This window comes from Natrix helvetica, assembly GCF_964273705.1.
Source record: "Natrix helvetica genome assembly, chromosome: 5".
NCBI classification, from domain to species: domain Eukaryota; kingdom Metazoa; phylum Chordata; class Lepidosauria; order Squamata; family Natricidae; genus Natrix; species Natrix helvetica.
In genome coordinates, this window is record NC_138551.1 from 142899636 (window position 1) to 142923625 (window position 23990).

The window sequence follows — 23990 nt, forward strand, 5'->3', positions numbered from 1 at the left end:
CCGGAATCCCCATGGAGCTTGCTTGCTGGAAGGTCGCCAAAGGGGATCGCATGAACAGTTGCTCCTTCCCCCACCTGAGGGACGCTGCGACCGTCGTAAATGTGAATCACTGCTGTCAAGATCTCCGAATGGAGATCACATGACCATGGGGGACGTTGCTTCCCCCCCGGTGCCGTTGTAAATCTGGACGGTCACGAAGCGAACTGTTATAAGTCGAGGACTACCTGTATTTAGGATCTGTTTCCTAGATCTATTTAGGGCAGGGGTGAGCAAACTGCGGCTCTGGAGCCGCATGTGGCTCTTTCCTCCCTCTGCTGCGGCTCCGTCACCGGTCGGCGCCACAATTTTGAGAGGAGCTTCCCGCGGGGGGAGGGGGAGGGGGAAGCACAATGTGCCAGGAGAAGACTCTATGGCAAGGGGAGGGTTTTCCAGTTGCCTCCACAATTGATAGGGCTTCCGGTTATGACCGGTAGAGGAAAAAGTACACCACGCTAGGAGGAGACTCTATGGTGGGGGGGGAACTGAACTTCCGGTCAGCTCCAGAATTGAACAGGGGGGCTTCCAGTTAGGACCTTTGTGGCTCCCGGTGTTTTCTGTGGGAAAACGGGGCCAAATTACTCTTTGAATGTTTACGTTTGCTGACCCCTGATTTAGGGGATCTAAACACGGGCATGCCGAATGAGCCGCGAAGGCCAGCGGTGGTTGGCGCTTTGAGAATTGGCGGGAGGGGAGGCCGGACCAGGAGGCGAAGGATGCCGAAGCGGAAAGAGTAGACAAGTTGGCACGACTTGCCCCTCTGAAGGGATCTCTTCCCCCAGATCCCTAAAATCTTTGAATCAGTTTTGATGGAGCCTTACAGAACTGAGCCATCGTCCCCATGGAACAGAGGTTTGCCTTCGGAAGTTGTGGGAGCTTCATCCTTGCAAGCTTTCCAGAAGAGACTGGACCGCCAGCTGTCAGGAATGGTGTAAGGCCTCCTGCTTGGGGAGGGGGTTGGACTAGATGACCTACAAGGTCCCTCCCAACTCTGTGAATCTGTTCAACTGGAAAGGTAACCCAAGCCCTTGCATTTCTCCACAGGCACCCAACGAGGAGCTAAGAGCAGGAGAGACGCTGGCTTGGAAAGGTGCGTTTGTGACACAATCTTTTTATCACGACTCTCTGCCCGCTCTCCGATGTTGAGAGTGCAATCCATAATCATCGTTTTGAAAGAAGGAGAGGCGACCACATGCTGGCTAGAAAAGGATTGGGAGAAGACGAGGGGACGAGGGGGTACCCCAGGGCCATGCCGGATGCACCTTAGAACCCATGGTTCCCTGCGAGGTGAGCATCCGAAGGCAGGGTTTGTTCCTCCCAGCTGTCCTTCAAAATCTGGGTTTGGGGGGGGGGCGGTCTTGCAACAGGGCACCTCAAAGAACCTTCGGCTCACCTCTTAATTTCTGGGCAAACGGTCGGGGATGGGGTGGGGGTGAAATGCCATTTTGGCAGATGTTTGACACACCCAGCAGCCTCCATCAATGACCTTCTGCTGGGCCGCTAGCCACTTGCGTCACATGGGGGGGGGAGGAGGGATGCGTATGCAACCTTTCTGCCTTCCTTAATCCGCCCCCCCCTCCTCAATTTCCTCCTGGTGGAGAGGCGGGGCCTCTGAAAGCCACCCAGTGGGGAACTGGTCACTCCCCAAAGCAGGGCACAAGCATGGATCCACGCACTTTTGAGGGACCCCGGAGAGGTGGATTTTGTGAAGGTGACCCCAGGTGGAAAGCCAGATCTTTCTTTGAATCTACCACATCTGCTCCTCACCGAACCTTCCTTCCCCGAAAGCGGAGATGGACATATTTACAAGACGTAGCAACTCTCTCTCTCCTCTCTCTGACCAGGATCGGCTGTCCTTAGCTTTGTCAGTCTCGCTTCTTGACGCTTGTCTGTATTTGGTCCAAAGCAAACCCTTCGTAGTCCTTGGGTCAGCCGGCTTCTTCCACGGATTATTGGTCGCGTAGTATAATAAAAATGAGGGGACAGGACGGGACACGGGGTGGTGGGGAGGGAGGGTAGGTGAGGCCAAAGAATATATCGGTATCTACCTAGCTATATAATGACGAAGAACAGGGCGGATTCTACGTTGACGCCGCCATGATGGAAAGACCTGGGAGGATTCGTCGGACAGACACCCCCGTTGGCCACCCAACTCCCAGATGGGAGACGTCTTTTACGAACCCATCGTCTCTGGAGTGGGGAACACGGTCGTAAGTCTTCGCAGGGACACAGAACGAGGGCGGGGTGGCGGGGTGGCGGGGTGGGGGAGATCAGTGGGCCTCTGGGACGGAGGCATGGATGGGAAGGTGGGGTCCTTCGTTGAGCCTCCGGAGGAAACGCCGGTGGTGGACAAAGAGGCTGGTCCCAGAAAGTTCAGTGGTCGTAGTGGGGTTCTTGACGGCGGAGGGTCAGCCGCGGGGAGGACGGAGCCCTCAGTAGGCCTGACCAGTTTCGACAGGTAGGAGCCCCAGCACGGCGGAATGTTCCCCGAGTTTCATCCGGCGCTGTGTGGACAAGCTGACATTCTTGGTCAAGTAGTCGACAGCAGCTGGCGAAGGAGAGGGAGAAAAAAATAAATAAATAAGGCGACGGACGCGGGAATCTTGAAACGGGTTCATTCCTGAGTCTCCCCTCCTCCCCCGCCCCCCGTCCCGGTGCAATTCCCCCATTGCAACATTTGTAGTTGTGTGCGGCAACAGGGGAATGTCACAACGGATGCGTTCCCACGTCTCGGAAGGGTGAAATTCAATTTTTTTTTTACTACTGGTTCCGTGGGTGTGGCTTTGTGGCGTGCGGCAGGGGAAGGCGACTGCAAAATCTCCATTTTACATTTCTGACATAAATTTCACGTTTTGACGGGCCGAAGGAGGCAGTAAGGCTGCCGATCCGCAAATGGGAAGGAAAGCTTTGCCTTTTAAAACCACGATAGAATTACTTAAGTTTAAACATTTACGGTCAATGGGTCTTGCTAGGAAGAGATTTCAAAAATTAAAAGAGCTCACGTTATCTTTAGACTAGAGGGAACAAGCAGTCGGATTCCAACTTTTGAAATCCTTTAGAACGTTTCTGTGTGTTTTTGTGTGTGTTTGTGTGACTTTTTAAGACTCGGGGACTTCAATTCCTTATGCCAGCTAGGGAATTCTGGGAGTTGAAGTCCACAAGCCTTAAAAGTCGCCATGATGGGATCTTTTTGCCTTAGAAGTTTCTTTATATCTCCCCCCCCCCCCCGAATAAATATTGTGTAAGGGTGTTAAAAAAACCCTGAATTAAACGTGTTTCATTCAAGTGCTGATCTCACGATTTGAGAAAGCGCCGATAAACGGTTTGAAATCTAACTTAGCTACAGGTAGCCCTCGACCTTGCAACAGTTCATTTAGCGAACGCTCGAAGTTACGACGGCACTGGAAAAAAAAAAAGAGAGACTTGAGACCGTTTTCCACCCTTGAAGCATCCCCTGATCAAAATTCACGCCCGGAAACTTGAATCACATTTATGACGGTCGATGGGGGGAAATCGGATTCACCGGACAATCCAGTTACTAACTTAACGACGGCAGTGAATTGCGGAACAACAACCGGTGGCGAGGAAGGTCGTAAAACGGAGCCCCTTAACTGAGCCACCAAAATTTGGGCTCAATTGCGGGTCGTAAGTCTTGGGACTACAGGGGGCAATTGGCTTTCGGCTAGAGCAGTGTTTCGCAACTTTGGTGACTTTAAGTCCTATGGACTTCAACTCCCAGAATCCCCCAGCCAGATGGCTGCGGAATTCTGGGAGATGAAGTCCACAGGACTTAAAAGTCACTAAGGTTGAGAATCACTGGGCTACAGAGAGAACGCCTTCCACTCTTAAGATGGCAGGCCAAAAATTTTTTAATATATTGCATATACTGTATGTATGTATGTATGTATGTATGTATGTATGTATGTATGTATGTATGTATGTATGTAATATATATATGTGTATATATGTATGTATTTGGGCATACCAGGGGTTGTAACACAAATACATACCTATTTCCCTGGCTCAGCTGATAAGGAGGAGAGCCTGTGGCTTAGTGGCTAAGACTCCTGCCTAATATGTAATACAGCCCAGGTTCAAATCCCAGTAAGGGTATGGCTAGCTGACGAGAGCTAAATAGCTTGAAATAGATCTATACTAGTCTCCCTTTATTTATTTAGCAGCACAAATACAACATATATATATATATTTGTTTTCGTAGATTTTCACGGGTGTAGGTATGCTGGTTTTGTTGTATTCGGGTCTTTTCCCGTGTAAGGTTGAGATCTCAACCTTACACGGGAAAAGACCCGAATACAACAAAACCAGCATATATATATATACATACATACATACATACATACATACATACATACATACATACATATACATATGTGTGTGTGTGTGTGTGTGTGTGTGTTGTATTTGTGCTGATAAATAAATAAAGGGAGACTAGTATAGATCTATTTCAACCTATTTAGGTCTCATATATAAATATATATATATATAGCATTTATTTAGCCTGGGCATCCGGTTTTATCCAACTCTTTGTTAGCTGGAGCTTCAATTAACTTTTTTTTTTTGCCTGTTTCCCCCCTCCTGTAATTCTTCAGCCTCAAATTAGATTAATAAGAATCGCGCCGAGAGCCCCACTTGGTGCCAGCAAGTAAACAAATTTCACCCGTCAGCGTCCTGTCAGCGTCCTTTCCCCAAAGGGGGCTCCTTCCTAGCAAAAATCCTTATTAGACTTGTCACATCCATTAGGAATTTTTTTCACGCCTCGGCGTTCCATAACCGCCATCATTAGGGTAGCTTTTGGCCCGTGGGACCAGCTCAACCCTCCAGGCTGGCACTCTTCCTCCAAGGAGGACCAAGGAGGTGGTGGGCAACGGCTCAAGCACAGAGCCGAGGGGGGCGGGGACGGGGGGGGGGGAGGAGGGTGAGCTTTGGATGCCGCTAAAGCTTCGAGCCCCAGGCCTTTTTTAAGCCTCCCCACCCAACTTTTAGGAAGTTGGCGCAGCGGGCGGGAGGGAATTGCCACGGGCGGCCGCTGCAGTGCCAACTTACAACGCTCGACTCCCCCGTCGAAAGCGCTCGCCAGCCGCATATTTAGACTGCGCTTTGCACGTAGAGCCAGAACGAATGAGGGGAGGGGGGGAGAAAAAGGTTTGGGGTCTACACACCGCAGGGACTTATAGGAGAAAGGGGTAATGTGGGTCTTTTGTGGAGGTAAATGGGGTTTTAAAGAGGTGGTTTTAGGAGGGGGAGGGGAGAAGACCCTTATTTGGAGGGGAGTCCGAGATTTGTGTAGCGGTTTGGATTTCACAGTTTCCTCCATCTCAGGGTGGGGCTCTCTGCACCCAAAGACCAGGGGAGACCCCAAAGATGGAGGTCTGGGGGGCTGTCGAGAAAGGGGTGGTTGAGGTTCAGCTCAGGCCCTAAATGGAGGCAGAATCCCCTTCCGCTCTCTCCTTCTTTCCTTCCCTTCCACCCTCCTTTCCTTTCCTTCTTACTTTCCTTTCCTTCTTTTTCTCTCTCCTCTCCTCTCCCCCCTTCCCCCTTCCCTTCTCCCTCTTTCCCTTCTCCCAAAATTCTCCCTTTCTTTTCTCTTTTCCTCTCCCTCTTTCCATTCCTCTAAAATTCTCCCTTCCTTTCTCTTTCCTTCTCCTCTCCCCTCCTCTCCTCCCTTCCTCTCTCCCTTCCTTCCATTCCTCTAAAACTTTCCCTTACTCTTCTCTTTTCTCTTCTCCTCTCCCTCTTTCCATTCCCCCCCCAAATTCTCCTTCTCTCCTCTCTCCTCCCTCTTTCCATTTCTCTAAAATTCTCCCTTCCTTTCTCTTTTCTTCTCCTTTCCCCTCTGTTCCCTTTCACTCTCCCTTCTTTCCATTCCTCTAAAATTCTCCCTTCCTCTTCTCTTCTCCTCTCCCTCTTTCCATTCCCCTAAAATCCACCTTTCTCTTTTCTCTTTTTTTCTCTCCCTCTTTCCATTTCTCTAAAATTCTCCCTTCCTCTTCTCTTCTCCCCTCCCTCCTTCCAATCCCCTAAAATCCGCCTTTCTCTTTTCTTTTCTCTTCTCTTCTCTCTCTCTTTCCATTTCTCTAAAATTCTCCCTTCCTCTTCTCTTCTCTCTTTCCATTCCCTTAAAATCCGCCTTTTTCTTTTCTTTTCTCTTCTCTCCCTCTTTCCATTTCTCTAAAATTCTCCCTTCCTCTTCTCTTCTCTTCTCTCTCTTTCCATTCCCCTAAAATCCGCCTTTTTCTTTTCTCTTCTCTTCTCTCCCTCTTTCCATTCCTCTAAAATTCTCCCTTCCTCTTCTCTTCTCTTCTCTCTCTTTCCATTCCCCTAAAATCCGCCTTTCTCTTTTCTCTTCTCTTCTCTCCCTCTTTCCATTCCTCTAAAATTCTCCCTTCCTCTTCTCTTCTCTTCTCTTCTCTTCTCTCTCTTTCCATTCCCCTAAAATCCGCCTTTCTCTTTTCTTTTCTCTTCTCTTCTCTCCCTCTTTCCATTTCTCTAAAATTCTCCCTTCCTCTTCTCTTCTCCTCTCCCTCTTTCCATTCCCCTAACATCCGCCTTTCTCTTTTCTTTTCCCTTCTCTTCTCTCCCTCTTTCCATTCCTCTAAAATTCTCCCTTCCTCTTCTCTTCTCTTCTCTCTCTTTCCATTCCCCTAAAATCCGCCTTTCTCTTTTCTTTTCCCTTCTCTTCTCTCCCTCTTTCCATTCCTCTAAAATTCTCCCTTCCTCTTCTCTTCTCTTCTCTTCTCTCTCTTTCCATTCCCCTAAAATCCACCTTTCTCTTTTCTTTTCTCTTCTCTTCTCTCCCTCTTTCCATTTCTCTAAAATTCTCCCTTCCTCTTCTCTTCTCTTCTCTTCTCTCTCTTTCCATTCCCCTAAAATCCGCCTTTCTCTTTTCTCTTCTCTTCTCTCCCTCTTTCCATTTCTCTAAAATTCTCCCTTCCTCTTCTCTTCTCCTCTCCCTCTTTCCATTCCCCTAAAATCCGCCTTTCTCTTTTCTTTTCCCTTCTCTTCTCTCCCTCTTTCCATTCCTCTAAAATTCTCCCTTCCTCTCCCCTCCCCTCCCCCTTTAGAAACCCAGAGCAGAGGAACCCCCCCCTGGGGCCAGGGCGGGCAAGAGAGGAGGAAGGCCTAGCCGGAGAAGGTGGAGAATGCCGCTTTGCTTCAACCTTGTCTAACGAGCCAAGGTGGAAGAGAGAAGGGCAGTCCTCCCAGCCGAAGTCTGGCCTGGCCTGGCCTGGCTGCCTGCTGACCAGAGCTCGGGGAGAGGAGGGGGCTGCCAGCTCAGAGCCCCCTTGCTGCTTCAACTCCTTCGGGGGAGTCAGGGAGAGATTGGCAGGGCATCCCAGGGGGGGATTTTGCCAAGTGCCCCTTTGCCCCTCTTCGGCCAGCTTCGGAAAGGGAGGAGGCCAGTGGGCGATGCTGGCTCTCTCCCCCCCCCCGTATCTGAAGGTCTCCCCCTCCCCAAATGCAGCTCATGGGTTTTTTTGGGGTGGGTGGGTTCCCCCTCCTGTCCTTAGCCGTGCACAAAAACACAACATACGTTACACACAGGCGGGCACATCTATAGAGGGGTGTGTGTGTGTGACTAACGCTTGGCCTGGAGGGCATCTCTCCGTCCTGGAATTTGTCTCGGGCTTTTTATCACTTCCACGTGTGGCTGGGCTTCACCACCAGAAGCGAGAGGAAGGTCGGGGGGGGGGGGGAAGTCACAGGCCAAACTTTTTTTGGGGGGGTGGGGGGGTTTGTTCTTCCTGGGGATGGGAGTGGGTGGGAGAAGAGGTGAAGGAGCGTTCACAGCCTCCCCCCCCCTCTCTCCCATGGCAGCCGTTTCTCATTTGGGGAAGGGAAGCACATTAAAAGGGAAACGGAGGGATCCAGAGGTCAATTGGGGAGCCCTCTCCCCCCCCCCCCCGGGGGAAAGGGGAAGGAAGGGGGGGGGCTCAAACATCTCCAGGGAACAGACTCCGGCACTAGCACTAAGGGACAGTGGGGAAATCTTGTTTTTTTTTAATGCTACCGGTTCTGTGGGCGTGGCTTGGTGGGTGTGGCTTGGCAGGAGTCATGTGACTACGTAGCCGTGTAAGCGGGGGATCAAAAGGCAGAAACTCACTGTAACCGTGTCCTGCTGGAGCAGGGTTGGACTAGATGACCTCCAGGTCCCTCCCAGCCCTGGATTATCCTCTGAAGCTGCGTCTAGTGCCAGGTTTGTACGTCCTTCCTTCCTTTCTTTTTCTCTCTGTCTCTTTCTTTCCCTCTCTCTCTTTCCTTCCTTCTTTCTTTCTTTTTCTTTCTCCTTTCTTTTTCTCTCTGTCTTTCTCTCTCTTTCCTTCCTTCTTCCTTCCTTCCTTTCTTTTTCTCTGCCTCTGTTGTTCTATGTCTTTCCTTCTTTCTTTCTTTCTTTCTTTTTCTCTGTCTCTTTCTTTCTCCCTTCTTTCTTTTTCTCTCTGTCTCTTTCTCTATCTTTCCTTCCTTTCTTTTTCTCTGTCACTGTCTTTCTCTCTTTCTCTCTTTTTCCTTCTTTCCTTCTTTTTCTCCCTTCTTTCTTTTTTCTCTGTCTTTCTCTCTCTCTTTCCTTCTTTCCATTTCTTTCTTTCTGTCTCTGTCTTTCTCTCTCTCTCTTTCCTTCCTTCTTTCTTCCGTTTTCCTTCGCCTTTCTTTTTCTCTCTGTCTCTGTCTTTCTCTCTCTCTTTCCTTCCTTCTTCCTTCCTTCCTTCCTTCCTTTCTTTTTCTCTGTCTTTCTCTCTCTTTCCTTCCTTCTTCCTTCCTTCCTTCCTTTCTTTTTCTCTGCCTCTGTTGTTCTGTCTTTCCTTCTTTCTTTCTTTCTTTTTCTTTCTTTCTCTTTCTTTCTCCCTTCTTTCTTTTTCTCTGTCTTTCTCTATCTTTCCTTCCTTTCTTTTTCTCTCTCGCTGTCTTTCTCTCTTTTTCCTTCTTTCCTTCTTTCTTTCTTTTTCTCCCTTCTTTCTTTTTTTCTCTGTCTTTCTCTCTCTCTTTCCTTCTTTCCTTTTCTTTCTTTCTGTCTCTGTCTTTCTCTCTCTCTCTCTTTCTTTCCTTCTTTCTTTTTCTCTCTGTCTCTGTCTTTCTCTCTCTCTTTCCTTCCTGCCTTTCTTTTTCTCTGTCTCTGTCTTTCTTTCTTCTTCTTTCTTTCTTTCTTCTTCTTCCTTTCTTCCTTTTTCTTTCTCCCTTCTTTCTTTTTCTCTCTGTCTCTGCCTCTCTCTCTCTCTTTCCTTCTTTCTTTCTCAGCACCCCCCATCCCTCATTTTTGGCCTAGTAGGCCTCAGGGAAGCCTGCTGGGAGCAAAAACGGACCCCCTCCCACCCACCACATTTTTGGCTGTCCGACGTGCGATCGTCAAAACTTTAAAAAAAAAACTTTTAAAATTTTTTTTACTACCAGTTCGGGCGAACTGGCCCAAACTGGTAGCATTTCATCCCTGCCAAGGAACCCCCCAGGATGGTAAAAGGGGAGCCGAGCCACCCATCGCTGTAGAAGGGGCCTGGGACACTCACTCCTTAGTCTGGGAGGTCTTCGGGGGCTCCCAACCTCACCCTCGGAGCTTCAGAGCCCCTGAACGCGAGGCAGCATCTCCTCTTCTGAAGAAGAGGGGGGTGTGTGCGTCAAAACTTTGTTTTTTTTTCCCTTGAAGACGTGTTGCTTCTGATCTGAGAAGCTTCTTCCATTCTGACTGAATCCATTCCCCAGAACCGAAGAAGCTCCTTGGATCAGGAGCGAAATGCCTTTTCTGGCGTCTGCAGAAACTTTTTTTTTTGGGGGGGAAAAGCAGCTTTGGGACGACCCCCCCCCCGTGAACCGGAAGACGCTCAATAGAAATGGGGGTGGGGGGAATGTCAAAGGCACCTCCACCCCCTCCCCAAGGTAGACAAGCAGGCCGAGCATTTTGCAGAGGGTCTCACTCGCCTTTACGGGGCTGGGATTTAGGGATACCTGGTGGGCACGGGGGACAGCCTTGGAGGCCCCAAAAGGTCACCTGAAGACCCCCACTCCACCCCCAACATTGGCATTTCTGGGGAGGCCCACTAGGCAGGAGTGCAGCCCCCCCCTCCCCATCTCCATCTCTTTCAGACACCCAAGACGGAAGGATACTCACTCTGGCCGTACTGGCCGTACTGGTAGCCGGCCACGGGGTCCACGCTGTAGCCCGTGGCGGTGTAGGTGGGGGGGCAGTAGGCCTGAGAGGTGGGGAGGCTGTCCACGGACTTGATGGAGTCGCTGCGCTGGCTGCAGCTGGCCGAGATGCCGTTGGCGCTGTCCAGGCTCCCGTGCAATGGGGAGATGGAGAAGTCGGCCTGGGACTGGGGGGCCACTCCGCTGGGGTTGCTGAGGATACTCATCACCTGCGGAGGGGGGAGAGAGAGAAGGGTGAGTGGGTCTGGTGGATGGGAGGAAGGGGAAAACGGCCATCGTGGATCCCCGCCAACAAGACAAGTTGCGCGGACACGAAGAACCTGACGAATGGAAGCCCTGAAGATGGTCAGCGGTCACCCCTCCCCCACGCCCCCCCTCCAGGAGAGAGACTTCTCCCCCCCCCACTCCATGGGAGGAATGAATGGGGCTTCCCTTCCCCATCATTCCTCCTTCCCGGCCCTCTTTACCCACTCTCCCCTTCCCTCCCTCCCTCTCTTTCCCTTCCACTCTCTTGCTCCTTTTATCCTTCCCTCCCTTGCCTTCCTCTTTCCTTCGTCTCCTTCCTTCTCTCCATTCTCTTCCCCCACTTTCCCTTCTCTTGCTTTCCTTCCCGCAGTTCTTCTCCCTTCCCTCCAACTCTCCTCCCTCCCATCCTTTCCTTCTTACCGTCCCTCCCTCCCCCTCTTTCTCCTGATTCTTCCGTTTGTTCTCCTCCCCTGCTCCAACTCCTTCTCCACTTGACTCCTCTCCCCTCCCCAACTTCTTCCTCATGGAACTGCTTCCCCCTCCCCATCTGATTCAGAGCTCCCCCTCCCCGTACAAAATGCCATCCACCTAACATGCCATTGGCCCATCCTTTCTCTGCCTATCTCCCCATTGCCCATCCTTACTCTGCCTATCTCCCCGTTGGCCCATCCTTACTCTGCCTATCTCCCCGTTGGCCCATCCTTACTTTGCCTATCTCCCCATTGGCCCATCCTTACTCTGCCTATCTCCCCGTTGGCCCATCCTTACTCTGCCTTTCTCCCCCATAGGCCCATCCTTACTCTGCCTTTCTCCCCCATTGGCCCATCCTTACTCTGCCTTTCTCCCCCATTGGCCCATCCTTACTCTGCCTTTCTCCCCCATTGGCCCATCCTTACTCTGCCTTTCTCCCCCATTGGCCCATCCTTACCCTGCCTATCTCCCCATTGGCCCATCCTTACTCTGCCTTTCTCCCCCATTGGCCCATCCTTACTCTGCCTTTCTCCCCCATTGGCCCATCCTTACTCTGCCTATCTCCCCATTGGCCCATCCTTACTCTGCCTTTCTCCCCCATTGGCCCATCCTTACTCTGCCTTTCTCCCCCATTGGCCCATCCTTACGCTGCCTTTCTCCCCCATTGGCCCATCCTTACTCTGCCTATCTCCCCATTGGCCCATCCTTACTCTGCCTATCTCCCCGTTGGCCCATCCTTACTCTGCCTATCTCCCCATTGGCCCATCCTTACTCTGTCTTTCTCCCCATTGGCCCATCCTTACTCTGCCTTTCTCCCCATTGGTCCATCCTTACTCTGCCTATCTCCCCCATTGGCCCATCCTTACTCTGCCTATCTCCCCATTGGCCCATCCTTACTCTGCCTTTCTCCCCGTTGGCCCATCCTTACTCTGCCTTTCTCCCCCTTTGGCCCATCCTTATTCTGCCTTTCTCCCCATTGGCCGATTTTTTCTCTGCCTTTCTCCCCATTGGCCCATCCTTACTCTGCCTATCTCCCCATTGGCCCATCCTTACTCTGCCTTTCTCCCCCATTGGCCCATCCTTACTCTGCCTTTCTCCCCCATTGGCCCATCCTTACTCTGCCTTTCTCCCCCATTGGCCCATCCTTACTCTGCCTTTCTCCCCCATAGGCCCATCCTTACTCTGCCTTTCTCCCCCATTGGCCCATCCTTACTCTGCCTTTCTCCCCCATTGGCCCATCCTTACTCTGCCTTTCTCCCCCATTGGCCCATCCTTACTCTGCCTTTCTCCCCCATTGGCCCATCCTTACTCTGCCTATCTCCCCATTGGCCCATCCTTACTCTGCCTTTCTCCCCCATTGGCCCATCCTTACTCTGCCTTTCTCCCCCATTGGCCCATCCTTACTCTGCCTATCTCCCCATTGGCCCATCCTTACTCTGCCTTTCTCCCCCATTGGCCCATCCTTACTCTGCCTTTCTCCCCCATTGGCCCATCCTTACGCTGCCTTTCTCCCCCATTGGCCCATCCTTACTCTGCCTATCTCCCCATTGGCCCATCCTTACTCTGCCTATCTCCCCGTTGGCCCATCCTTACTCTGCCTATCTCCCCATTGGCCCATCCTTACTCTGTCTTTCTCCCCATTGGCCCATCCTTACTCTGCCTTTCTCCCCATTGGTCCATCCTTACTCTGCCTATCTCCCCCATTGGCCCATCCTTACTCTGCCTATCTCCCCATTGGCCCATCCTTACTCTGCCTTTCTCCCCGTTGGCCCATCCTTACTCTGCCTTTCTCCCCCTTTGGCCCATCCTTATTCTGCCTTTCTCCCCATTGGCCGATTTTTTCTCTGCCTTTCTCCCCATTGGCCCATCCTTACTCTGCCTATCTCCCCATTGGCCCATCCTTACTCTGCCTTTCTCCCCGTTGGCCCATCCTTACTTTGCCTATCTCCCCATTGGCCCATCCTTACTCTGCCTTTCTCCCCGTTGGCCCATCCTTACTTTGCCTATCTCCCCATTGGCCCATCCTTACTCTGCCTATCTCCCCGTTGGCCCATCCTTACTCTGCCTATCTCCCCATTGGTCCATCCTTACTCTGCCTATCTCCCCATTGGCCCATCCTTACTCTGCCTTTCTCCCCGTTGGCCCATCCTTACTCTGCCTATCTCCCCATTGGCCCATCCTTACTCTGTCTTTCTCCCCATTGGCCCATCCTTACTCTGCCTTTCTCCCCATTGGTCCATCCTTACTCTGCCTATCTCCCCATTGGCCCATCCTTACTCTGCCTTTCTCCCCATTGGCCCATCCTTACTCTGCCTTTCTCCCCGTTGGCCCATCCTTACTTTGCCTATATCCCCCATTGGCCCATCCTTACTCTGCCTATCTCCCCATTGGCCCATCCTTACTCTGCCTAGCTCCCCATTGGTCCATCCTTACTCTGCCTATCTCCCCATTGGCCCATCCTTACTCTGCCTATCTCCCCATTGGCCCATCCTTACTCTGCCTAGCTCCCCATTGGTCCATCCTTACTCTGCCTATCTCCCCATTGGCCCATCCTTACTCTGCCTATCTCCCCATTGGCCCATTCTTACTCTGCCTAGCTCCCCATTGGTCCATCCTTACTCTGCCTATCTCCCCCATTGGCCCATCCTTACTCTGCCTTTCTCCCCATTGGCCCATCCTTACTCTGCCTTTCTCCCCCATTGGCCCATCCTTACTCTGCCTTTCTCCCCCTTTGGCCCATCCTTATTCTGCCTTTCTCCCCATTGGCCGATTTTTTCTCTGCCTTTCTCCCCATTGGCCCATCCTTACTCTGCCTTTCTCCCCGTTGGCCCATCCTTACTCTGCCTTTCTCCCCCTTTGGCCCATCCTTATTCTGCCTTTCTCCCCATTGGCCGATTTTTTCTCTGCCTTTCTCCCCATTGGCCCATCCTTACTCTGCCTATCTCCCCATTGGCCCATCCTTACTCTGCCTTTCTCCCCGTTGGCCCATCCTTACTTTGCCTATCTCCCCATTGGCCCATCCTTACTCTGCCTATCTCCCCGTTGGCCCATCCTTACTCTGCCTATCTCCCCATTGGTCCATCCTTACTCTGCCTATCTCCCCATTGGCCCATCCTTACTCTGCCTTTCTCCCCGTTGGCCCATCCTTACTCTGCCTATCTCCCCATTGGCCCATCCTTACTCTGTCTTTCTCCCCATTGGCCCATCCTTACTCTGCCTTTCTCCCCATTGGTCCATCCTTACTCTGCCTATCTCCCCATTGGCCCATCCTTACTCTGCCTTTCTCCCCGTTGGCCCATCCTTACTCTGCCTATCTCCCCATTGGCCCATCCTTACTCTGTCTTTCTCCCCATTGGCCCATCCTTACTCTGCCTTTCTCCCCATTGGTCCATCCTTACTCTGCCTATCTCCCCATTGGCCCATCCTTACTCTGCCTTTCTCCCCATTGGCCCATCCTTACTCTGCCTTTCTCCCCGTTGGCCCATCCTTACTTTGCCTATATCCCCCATTGGCCCATCCTTACTCTGCCTATCTCCCCATTGGCCCATCCTTACTCTGCCTAGCTCCCCATTGGTCCATCCTTACTCTGCCTATCTCCCCATTGGCCCATCCTTACTCTGCCTATCTCCCCATTGGCCCATCCTTACTCTGCCTAGCTCCCCATTGGTCCATCCTTACTCTGCCTATCTCCCCATTGGCCCATCCTTACTCTGCCTATCTCCCCATTGGCCCATTCTTACTCTGCCTAGCTCCCCATTGGTCCATCCTTACTCTGCCTATCTCCCCCATTGGCCCATCCTTACTCTGCCTTTCTCCCCATTGGCCCATCCTTACTCTGCCTTTCTCCCCCATTGGCCCATCCTTACTCTGCCTTTCTCCCCCTTTGGCCCATCCTTATTCTGCCTTTCTCCCCATTGGCCGATTTTTTCTCTGCCTTTCTCCCCATTGGCCCATCCTTACTCTGCCTTTCTCCCCGTTGGCCCATCCTTACTCTGCCTTTCTCCCCCTTTGGCCCATCCTTATTCTGCCTTTCTCCCCATTGGCCGATTTTTTCTCTGCCTTTCTCCCCATTGGCCCATCCTTACTCTGCCTATCTCCCCATTGGCCCATCCTTACTCTGCCTTTCTCCCCGTTGGCCCATCCTTACTTTGCCTATCTCCCCATTGGCCCATCCTTACTCTGCCTATCTCCCCGTTGGCCCATCCTTACTCTGCCTATCTCCCCATTGGTCCATCCTTACTCTGCCTATCTCCCCATTGGCCCATCCTTACTCTGCCTTTCTCCCCGTTGGCCCATCCTTACTCTGCCTATCTCCCCATTGGCCCATCCTTACTCTGTCTTTCTCCCCATTGGCCCATCCTTACTCTGCCTTTCTCCCCATTGGTCCATCCTTACTCTGCCTATCTCCCCATTGGCCCATCCTTACTCTGCCTTTCTCCCCATTGGCCCATCCTTACTCTGCCTTTCTCCCCGTTGGCCCATCCTTACTTTGCCTATATCCCCCATTGGCCCATCCTTACTCTGCCTATCTCCCCATTGGCCCATCCTTACTCTGCCTAGCTCCCCATTGGTCCATCCTTACTCTGCCTATCTCCCCATTGGCCCATCCTTACTCTGCCTATCTCCCCATTGGCCCATCCTTACTCTGCCTAGCTCCCCATTGGTCCATCCTTACTCTGCCTATCTCCCCATTGGCCCATCCTTACTCTGCCTATCTCCCCATTGGCCCATTCTTACTCTGCCTAGCTCCCCATTGGTCCATCCTTACTCTGCCTATCTCCCCCATTGGCCCATCCTTACTCTGCCTTTCTCCCCATTGGCCCATCCTTACTCTGCCTTTCTCCCCCATTGGCCCATCCTTACTCTGCCTTTCTCCCCCATTGGCCCATCCTTACTCTGCCTATCTCCCCATTGGCCCATCCTTACTCTGCCTTTCTCCCCCATTGGCCCATCCTTACTCTGCCTTTCTCCCCATTGGCCCATCCTTACTCTGCCTATCTCCCCATTGGCCCATCCTTACTCTGCCTTTCTCCCCCATTGGCCCATCCTTACTCTGCCTTTCTCCCCCATTGGCCCATCCTTACTCTGCCTTTCTCCCCCATTCCCCATTGGTCCATCCTTACTCTGCCTTTCTCCCCATTGGCCCATCCTTACTCTGCCTTTCTCCCCGTTGGCCCATCCTTACTCTGCCTTTCTCCCCCTTTGGCCCATCCTTATTCTGCCTTTCTCCCCATTGGCCCATTTTTTCTCTGCCTTTCTCCCCATTGGCCCATCCTTTCTCTGCCTTTCTCCCCATTGGCCCATCCTTACTCTGCCTATCTCCCCATTGGCCCATCCTTACTCTGCCTTTCTCCCCGTTGGCCCATCCTTACTTTGCCTATCTCCCCATTGGCCCATCCTTACTCTGCCTATCTCCCCGTTGGCCCATCCTTACTCTGCCTATCTCCCCGTTGGCCCATCCTTACTTTGCCTATCTCCCCATTGGCCCATCCTTACTCTGCCTATCTCCCCGTTGGCCCATCCTTACTCTGCCTATCTCCCCCTTGGCCCATCCTTACTTTGCCTATCTCCCCATTGGCCCATCCTTACTCTGCCTTTCTCCCCGTTGGCCCATCCTTACTCTGCCTATCTCCCCATTGGCCCATCCTTACTCTGTCTTTCTCCCCATTGGCCCATCCTTACTCTGCCTTTCTCCCCATTGGTCCATCCTTACTCTGCCTATCTCCCCATTGGCCCATCCTTACTCTGCCTTTCTCCCCATTGGCCCATCCTTACTCTGCCTTTCTCCCCGTTGGCCCATCCTTACTTTGCCTATATCCCCCATTGGCCCATCCTTACTCTGCCTATCTCCCCGTTGGCCCATCCTTACTCTGCCTTTCTCCCCGTTGGCCCATCCTTACTTTGCCTATATCCCCCATTGGCCCATCCTTACTCTGCCTATCTCCCCGTTGGCCCATCCTTACTCTGCCTATCTCCCCATTGCCCCATCCTTACTCTGCCTATCTCCCCATTGGCCCATCCTTCCTTCCTTCCTTCCTTCCTTCCTTCCTTCCTTCCTTCCTTCCCTCCTTCCTTCCTTCCCTTCTTCCTTCCTTCCTTCCTTCCTTCCTTCCTTCCTTCCCTTAGCTACACATTCATCCAACCTATCTCTCCTTCCTTCCTTCCTCCTTTTTCTTTTTTCCTTCCCTCTTCCTTCTTCTTCCTTCCCCTCTTTCCTTCTTTTTCCTTCCTTGCTCTCTTCCCCTCTTCCCTTATTTGTCTTGGTCTTTCCTCTTTCCCTTTCTCCTTCCCTGCCCCATTCTTGCATTATCATTTCCTGGGCCGCCGCGCGGGGCCAGATCTAAACACCCGGTGGGTCGGATCCGGCCCGCGGGCCTTGAGTTCGACACCCCTGCCCTAGACGGTGCTGAGTGGGGCTCCCCTGCAGCTGGAAAGACAGGAACACAGGTGCACCAGTTTGAGCGCACCCCAGTTTCCAACCCAGTTGGGCTGTACTGCTTTCATTGCAGGCCCTGTGTTACCATCCCCCCCCCCAAAAAAACCCTCCTGGGGAGGAAGAAAAAGCTGAGCTCCATCCTAGCTCATCCCCCCCTCCCAATTTTTGACCTTGTTTTTCTATATTTTACTCCGAGGGGAGGGAAGTACCATGGCTAACCCAAAATCAATACTCTCTCCGTATCCAATAGGTATTAGAATTTAATAGCATTATTATTATTATTACTATTATTGTTATCAGGAGCCACATCTCTCCTTCGGTCGATCTGCAGGGCTGAAGCCTTCTCCCTCCTCCCTCCCTCCCTCCCATTCCCATTTCCTCCCCTTGCATTGCCCTCCAGGCCCCCTCCCCAATTCAGGTTCAGCGGGCCACTCAAACAGACTTAGGACTTTTGCAAGGCCGAGAAGACACGATCCAAACCTCGTTGTCTCTTTTTTTGGGGTGGGGGTGGGGAGGAAGGGAAGGAGAGACTTCCAGGATGCCCCCAAATCCCTAAAGCTCACCTTCTCTGGCTTATAACATGCCTGAATATGGAGGTTTTTAAGAGCCAACACATTTCTAGGCTGCCTAAACAGAGGGATAGAATCAAGATCGCGCGAAATGTTAATACTTTATAAGGCCACGCTTGGAATCCTGCATCCAGTTTTGGTTGCCACGTTGTAAAAAAGATGTGGAGACTCTGGAAAGAGTGCAGAGAAGAGCAACAAAGAGGACTAGGGGACTGGAGGCTAAAACATAGGAAGAACGGTTGCAGGAACTGGGTGTGTCTAGTTGAATGAAGAGAAGGACTAGGGGAGACATGATAGCAGTCTTCCGATATCTCAGGGGTTGCCCCAAAGAAGAGGGAGTCAAGCTATTCTCCAAGGCACCTGAGGGTAGAACAAGAAGCAATGGGTGGAAACTAATCAAGGAGAGAAGCAACTTAGAACTGAGGAGAAACTTCCTGACAGCTAGAACAATTAACCAGTGGAACAACTTGCCTCCAGAAGTTGTGAATGCCCCAACACTGGAAGTCTTTAAGAAGATGTTGGTTATCCATTTGTCTGAAGGGGTGTAGGGTTTCGTGCCTAAGCAGGGGGTTGGACTAGATGACCTTCAAGGTCCCTTCCCACTCTGTTATTTTATATTCTAAGTAAAGACCAGACAAAACAGGCTTCGTTCTGCTTAGTAACGTTAACCTAAGAGGCACTGATTCGGTTCGAATCTCACAATGCGGGCAGCTGAAACCTTCATTATCCTTTCCTGGGCTTGCCCACTATTCTCCTGTTTCTACAGACCCCCCTCCCCTCAAAAAACAAACAATGAACACACACACACACACACACACCGACACACACACACACATACAGACACCATTGTGCTTCTCCCCGCAGGATTTCATCACCCCTCTGGTCCCTCACTTTCAAAGAAGTGGCACTTCTCCTCTTTCTGTCTTCCTTTTCTTTCTTTCTTTTTTTTTTTTTTAAATGTAATTAATTCTCTCCGTTTCTGAGCTGGCCCCGAGGGCGTCTCGCTGTGGAGATTCACGCCGCAAATGTGCATCCTTTACGATAAACGCGGTCGGCTTTGGCACACACCATGCGCAGCGAACAGAGGCAATCATCACCGTTCGTGTTCTCGGTTTTATTGGAGGCTGGGGAAGGGGGGGCTGCAGAATCGGGGTCCCAGGGTGAGAAAGGAGGGGGGGTTTTCCAGATTTTTTTTTTTGGGGGGGGAATCCAAATCCAAATCCCGAACCTAGTTTCAATGCCTCGTGATTTACAAAAAAAGATGGTTAAGTCACATTGCCGTCCCTCGGAGAATTTAGAATCGAAGAGAGATGGAAGGGACCTTGGAGGTCTTCTAGTCCAACCCCCTGCTTAGGCAGGAAACCCTGTACCATCTCAGACAAATGGATAATTGCTAAAATGTATAAGGAAATGATGAAAGATTATTATAAACAAGTAAATGTTATGATGATGATGATGATTAATATTATTATAATTATGATTAGTATACCATTTTACTTTGTTGTACAACTAAATGGACCCAGACCATACACTGTACATTAAGCACTTATGTATATTTAAGAAAAAAAAATGTATAAACAAAATAAAATAAAAAGAATATAGTTGGAAGGGACCTTGGAGGTCTTCTAGTCCAACCCCCTGCTCAAACAGGAGACCCCCCGACCATTTCAGACAAGTGACTCTTCTTAAAAAACCTCCAGTAATGGAGTGCCCGCAACTTCTGGAGGCAACTTCTGTTCATTATCCACACTGTTAGGAAGTTTCTCCTTAATTCCAGGTCGCTTCTCTCCTTGGTTAGTTTCCGTCCATTATTTCATGCCTCACCTTCTGATTTTCCCTCTTCTTTTGTGGCAGCCCCTCAAATAAAGGAATCCTGCTATCATGTCCTCCCTTGTGCTTTTTTTCTCCAGACTGGCCGTACCCAAATCCTGCAACCGTTCTTCATACGTTAGCGATAAAGCTTGCACATTTCCCCCCACGCACGCATAAAGTTATCAAACTACCTTGATCTTTCATTTGTTTTTTGTTCTCTCCGGCTATTAAAGCTTTTAAGGGGACGTTTGGCACATCCCAGCAGGCAATGGAGATGTGTCAGGAAACAGAGGTTGGAAAAAATGTTTAAAGACAACTCAGCTTAATGTTGGAAGTGCCACCAAATACCTGCATCTTATTATCATATGTGGTGGACGTGTGGAGAGGCAAAGAAATATTGGACGAAAATTAAGGCATGGTTGGAAGAGAAGATACAACAATGCATTGAGCTGAAGCCAGAAACATTTCTGCTGGGAATTCTACCGGAAATTTATAATAAAGTCTGAAACGGTATAGGGTTTCCTGCCTAGGCAGGGGGTTGGACTAGAAGACCTCCAAGGTCCCTTCCAACTCTACTATTGTATTGTATTGTATTGTATTGTATTGTATTGTATTGTATTGCATTGCATTGCATTGCATTGTAAGAGAATGTATATTTAATCCTTCGTGTATTAACTGCAGCTAGAATTGTATTTGCACAAAATTGGAAAAGTGTAGAGATTCCTATTGGTGAGAAGGTGATAAGGAAAATATTAGGATGTGCAGAAACGAACAGATCAACATTAGCAATTAAAGAGAAAGAGTAAACTGAATATTATATGATTTGGGAAGTATTTTACCAATGGTTGGAGGAAAAAACAACCGGGAGTTTGGAAATGAAGAAAAAAAAAAAAAAAAGAAGAAGTAGAGAACAGACTTACGGTAGAGAAAGATATAAAACGGTTGGTATGTGTATGATAAGAATAAGGATGTTTAATGTTGGTATATTATTACTAGAAGATATTAAGAAGAAAAACTGAGAGTTTTATAATGTTTGAAATGTTTAATATATTATAATACTAAGCATGGGGAAATAATTTTAGTATGAATATGAACGTTGTGGCAAATGAGAAAGGATGTGACACAGAGATGTTTGCATACACTGCATAAGGAAAGAGGGAATGTTTATGTTTGTAATTGAAAAAAGAATAAAACTCTTTAACAAAAAAAGGAAAGAGAGCTTCAAGTTGTTTTGGAGGGCAGAGGAATGACGCAAGAACGTTGTCTGTTAAGAAGAGACACGCAGGAGCAGAGATAGTATGGGTTGGACTAGGGGGTTGGACTAGAAGACCTCCAAGGTCCCTTCCAACTCTACTATTGTATTGTATTGTATAGTATAAAAAGCCCAGGAGATCAGACTTCACTTCCCAGAATTCTTAGCTAGCAAAGGGAATTGTGGAAAGTCACATCCCAGACTCTAGAAGGTGATGCCCTTTGGCAGAGGGGCATTCTTGGCCCCTATGCCAGTTCCCCCTATTTCTTACCAAGGAAACCAGGTAGGTGATGTACCCCAACGCTACCCTGAGTCCTTTTGGAGAAGGGCGGCGTATAAATCCAAATAAACAGAAACAAAACAAACAGCTACAGGGAAAATAGGAAGGGGACGGAAGAATATTTTTGCCCGTTGTGCCTGCAAAGCCGAGTCGGATTTCGTCTGTAAGGGGTCAATCCATCCGAGGTCTTTGCCAACCTCGGCAGAACCGCTCGACAAAGCGGAGATCTCGCCGTCATTAGAGGGGGATTTTCTCGCGCGCTTCCGTCTCCGTTCCCCTAATCCCCCGCTGTGGATTCCGGGGACGGCTACCCTAGGCCCAATTTAATATTTCCATCCCTTGGCTTTATCCCTCTCTCCAGAGCTAAGTAAGTGTCCCCCGTCTCTCTCTCCCCCCCCCCCCCACAACCTCCTTCATGCTAAAACCCTCTGCTTAATCAATGGGAATCAATAAGAGAGGCGATTTGGATGGTACGCAGAGGACAGATTTTTTCCTTTCTTATCTCCTCTGCTGTGCTGGGGTGTTATGTGTCTGTCCTGTCTTGTGTGAGAATTATGATCCCCGTCCAAAGCTAATAAAGTCGAAGCTCCTTTCTCTTTTCCCCTTAGACCATTTTTTGGGGTGGGGGTGGGGGGGTGTCATTCAATTAGAGAAGAAAGTCCCCCCCCCTTTACTTCCAAGGAGGCCAGCGTGCGCAACTTTAAAAGGTTTTTGCAACACTTCTATGAAGCAGCTCTAAATATGGGTGATAGAAAAATCTCCCCAAATCTTCCCTTCCTTGGGGAATATGCGGGAGAGGTGTTGCCTGTAAGGATGGCCAGATGCCACAACAAGGTTGCCCATCCGAATGGACAAAAGCCATTTCTTCTTCCCCAAATGGACGCATCCCAGGGGACAAAATTTCATTAACAGGAGCTGGAAGACCGATCTAGCAAGGACATAAATATTAAGGTAAAGGTTCCCCTCGCGCATAGGTGCTAGTCGTTCCTGACTCTAGGGGGCAGGGCTCATCTCCGTTTCAAAGCCGAAGAGCCAGCGCTGTCCGAAGACGTCTCTGTGGTCATGTGGCCGGCATGACTCAACGCCCAAAGGCGCACGGAACGCTGTGACCTTCCCACCAAAGGTGGTCCCTATTTTTCCGCTTTGCATTTTTTACGTGCTTTCAAACGGCTAGAAGCTGCGACAAGGAACAGGAGCTCACTCCGTTACGCGGCGCTAGGGATTCGAACCGCTGAACTTTCTGACCGACAAGCTCAGCGTCTTCGCCACCGAGCCCTTATGCATAGCATCAATTTTAGGACTTTGTCATTCCTATATATTCCTAACCTCCATCCAGGGAGGCACCTGCCTGCCTGATCTCAAATGGGAGAAGGGAAGGAAGGATGAAATACTGTTTTGACTTTTAAAAGGAGATCTGTTGTGAATTTGCAAAGGAAAGGCCTGTTTTGGGGGGGAAGGGGGAAATGTCTGCGAAACTCCATCCAGTGAAGATTTTTTCCCGGGGGCTTATAAACAATGTAATTTTAGGGGGTTGGGGTGAAAAACCTAACCGCTTTTACAGTGTTTAAATCCACACTCGGGGGGGGGGGGGAAATGCATATTCCTGGCAGGAACAGGGAAGACCCACTAAGTAGACTGCTAACTTTGCACGCTTTTCCTCTTGGCTGGGATGACTCCTTTCTCCTTGCCACCCCATACCAGCCCAATGAGGGGCAACGCGGCTGAAGGTCACCCTGCCCTCCATCTCCCTCCTCTTCCTCTTGCACCCTTCCCGGAGCCTTCCGCTAAGCGGATCCTTTCCCTATCGCAGCCCCCTGCAGGCTCCGGTAATGGAGTGCCGGGTTGCTGCTTCATTGCTTCCAAACAAGATTTCATGAGATCCTTTGAGGTTTTCCACCCGCCTGAAGCCCCCTCTGCTTTCCTTCCACCCCCCCTTCGTTTCCCGCGACAGACAGCCGTGAGAAGCCACAACAACGGTGAAAATGGTCCTGACAGTACAAAGACGTCTCTGAATGGTGGCATATCCCAGCCTGGGGCTACGTTCTTTCGTGCACTGATAGTCTTTCGGTCCTCCCCCCCAAACCCCCCTGCCTTCATCCCCACCTCGGATGGAGCAAGCTTTTTTGCAATCAGTTAAAGTCCAGCTTAACGACGGGCAGGAAGAGACAGACATTAAGTCAAGCCGGTGCCTTGGGGGCTTCATCAGGCAAGAGAAGGATATCAAAAAGAGAGAGAGAGAGAGAGAGAGAAAGGTCTCGAGGAGATGAAAAAAAATAAAACGCAATAAAGTTCACCAAAGATGTTGCCAGGCACTCAGATGCCAAATCCTGCCATGAATGAGGCTGCCTGGCAAACGAATGAAAAAAGAGAGTTCAAATCCAGAAGTAATTCCACTCGGCCCTCCCTCTTCCTCCTGCTGTTTGCTTTTGGGGGGGGGGGGGAAATGCGCCCTTCTCTTCTTCTCTCCCACAGGCGGCTCCGTCGTCCTGGCCTCGCGCATAGCCACAGTGGGACGGGCAGGCGGCGGTTGTAATGCTCTCTGCAGGTTCTACATTCAGAAGCTGGAGGTTGGAAATCCCTGCGTTCGTATCCAACTGGGCCGTAACGAACGCCCGCTGCAAAACTCAAAAGTCAGCGTCTCGGGCCCAGAGCACAACAAAATTGTGGGGTGGTTTTCTTTTTGGGGGGGGGGGAAGGGGGTTTGTCCTGGAATTAAGGGGAAACTTCCTAACA

At 50.5% G+C, this 23990-nt stretch overlaps 1 protein-coding gene across 1 annotated transcript in view; it reads right to left on the reverse strand.

Moving 5' to 3' along the window:
* Positions 1–2418: 2418 nt before the first annotated feature.
* The window catches only part of PAX7 (paired box 7), a 59119-nt gene continuing 37547 nt past the window's right edge, over positions 2419–23990 (reverse strand). Inside the window, exons 3-4 of the mRNA XM_081954700.1 lie at positions 10154–10400; positions 2419–2584 (exon numbers count right to left, since the gene is read on the reverse strand). Of these exons, the coding sequence (XP_081810826.1) occupies positions 2469–2584; positions 10154–10400 (363 nt within the window). The 3' untranslated portion in view covers positions 2419–2468. The remainder of the gene's footprint in view (positions 2585–10153; positions 10401–23990) is intronic.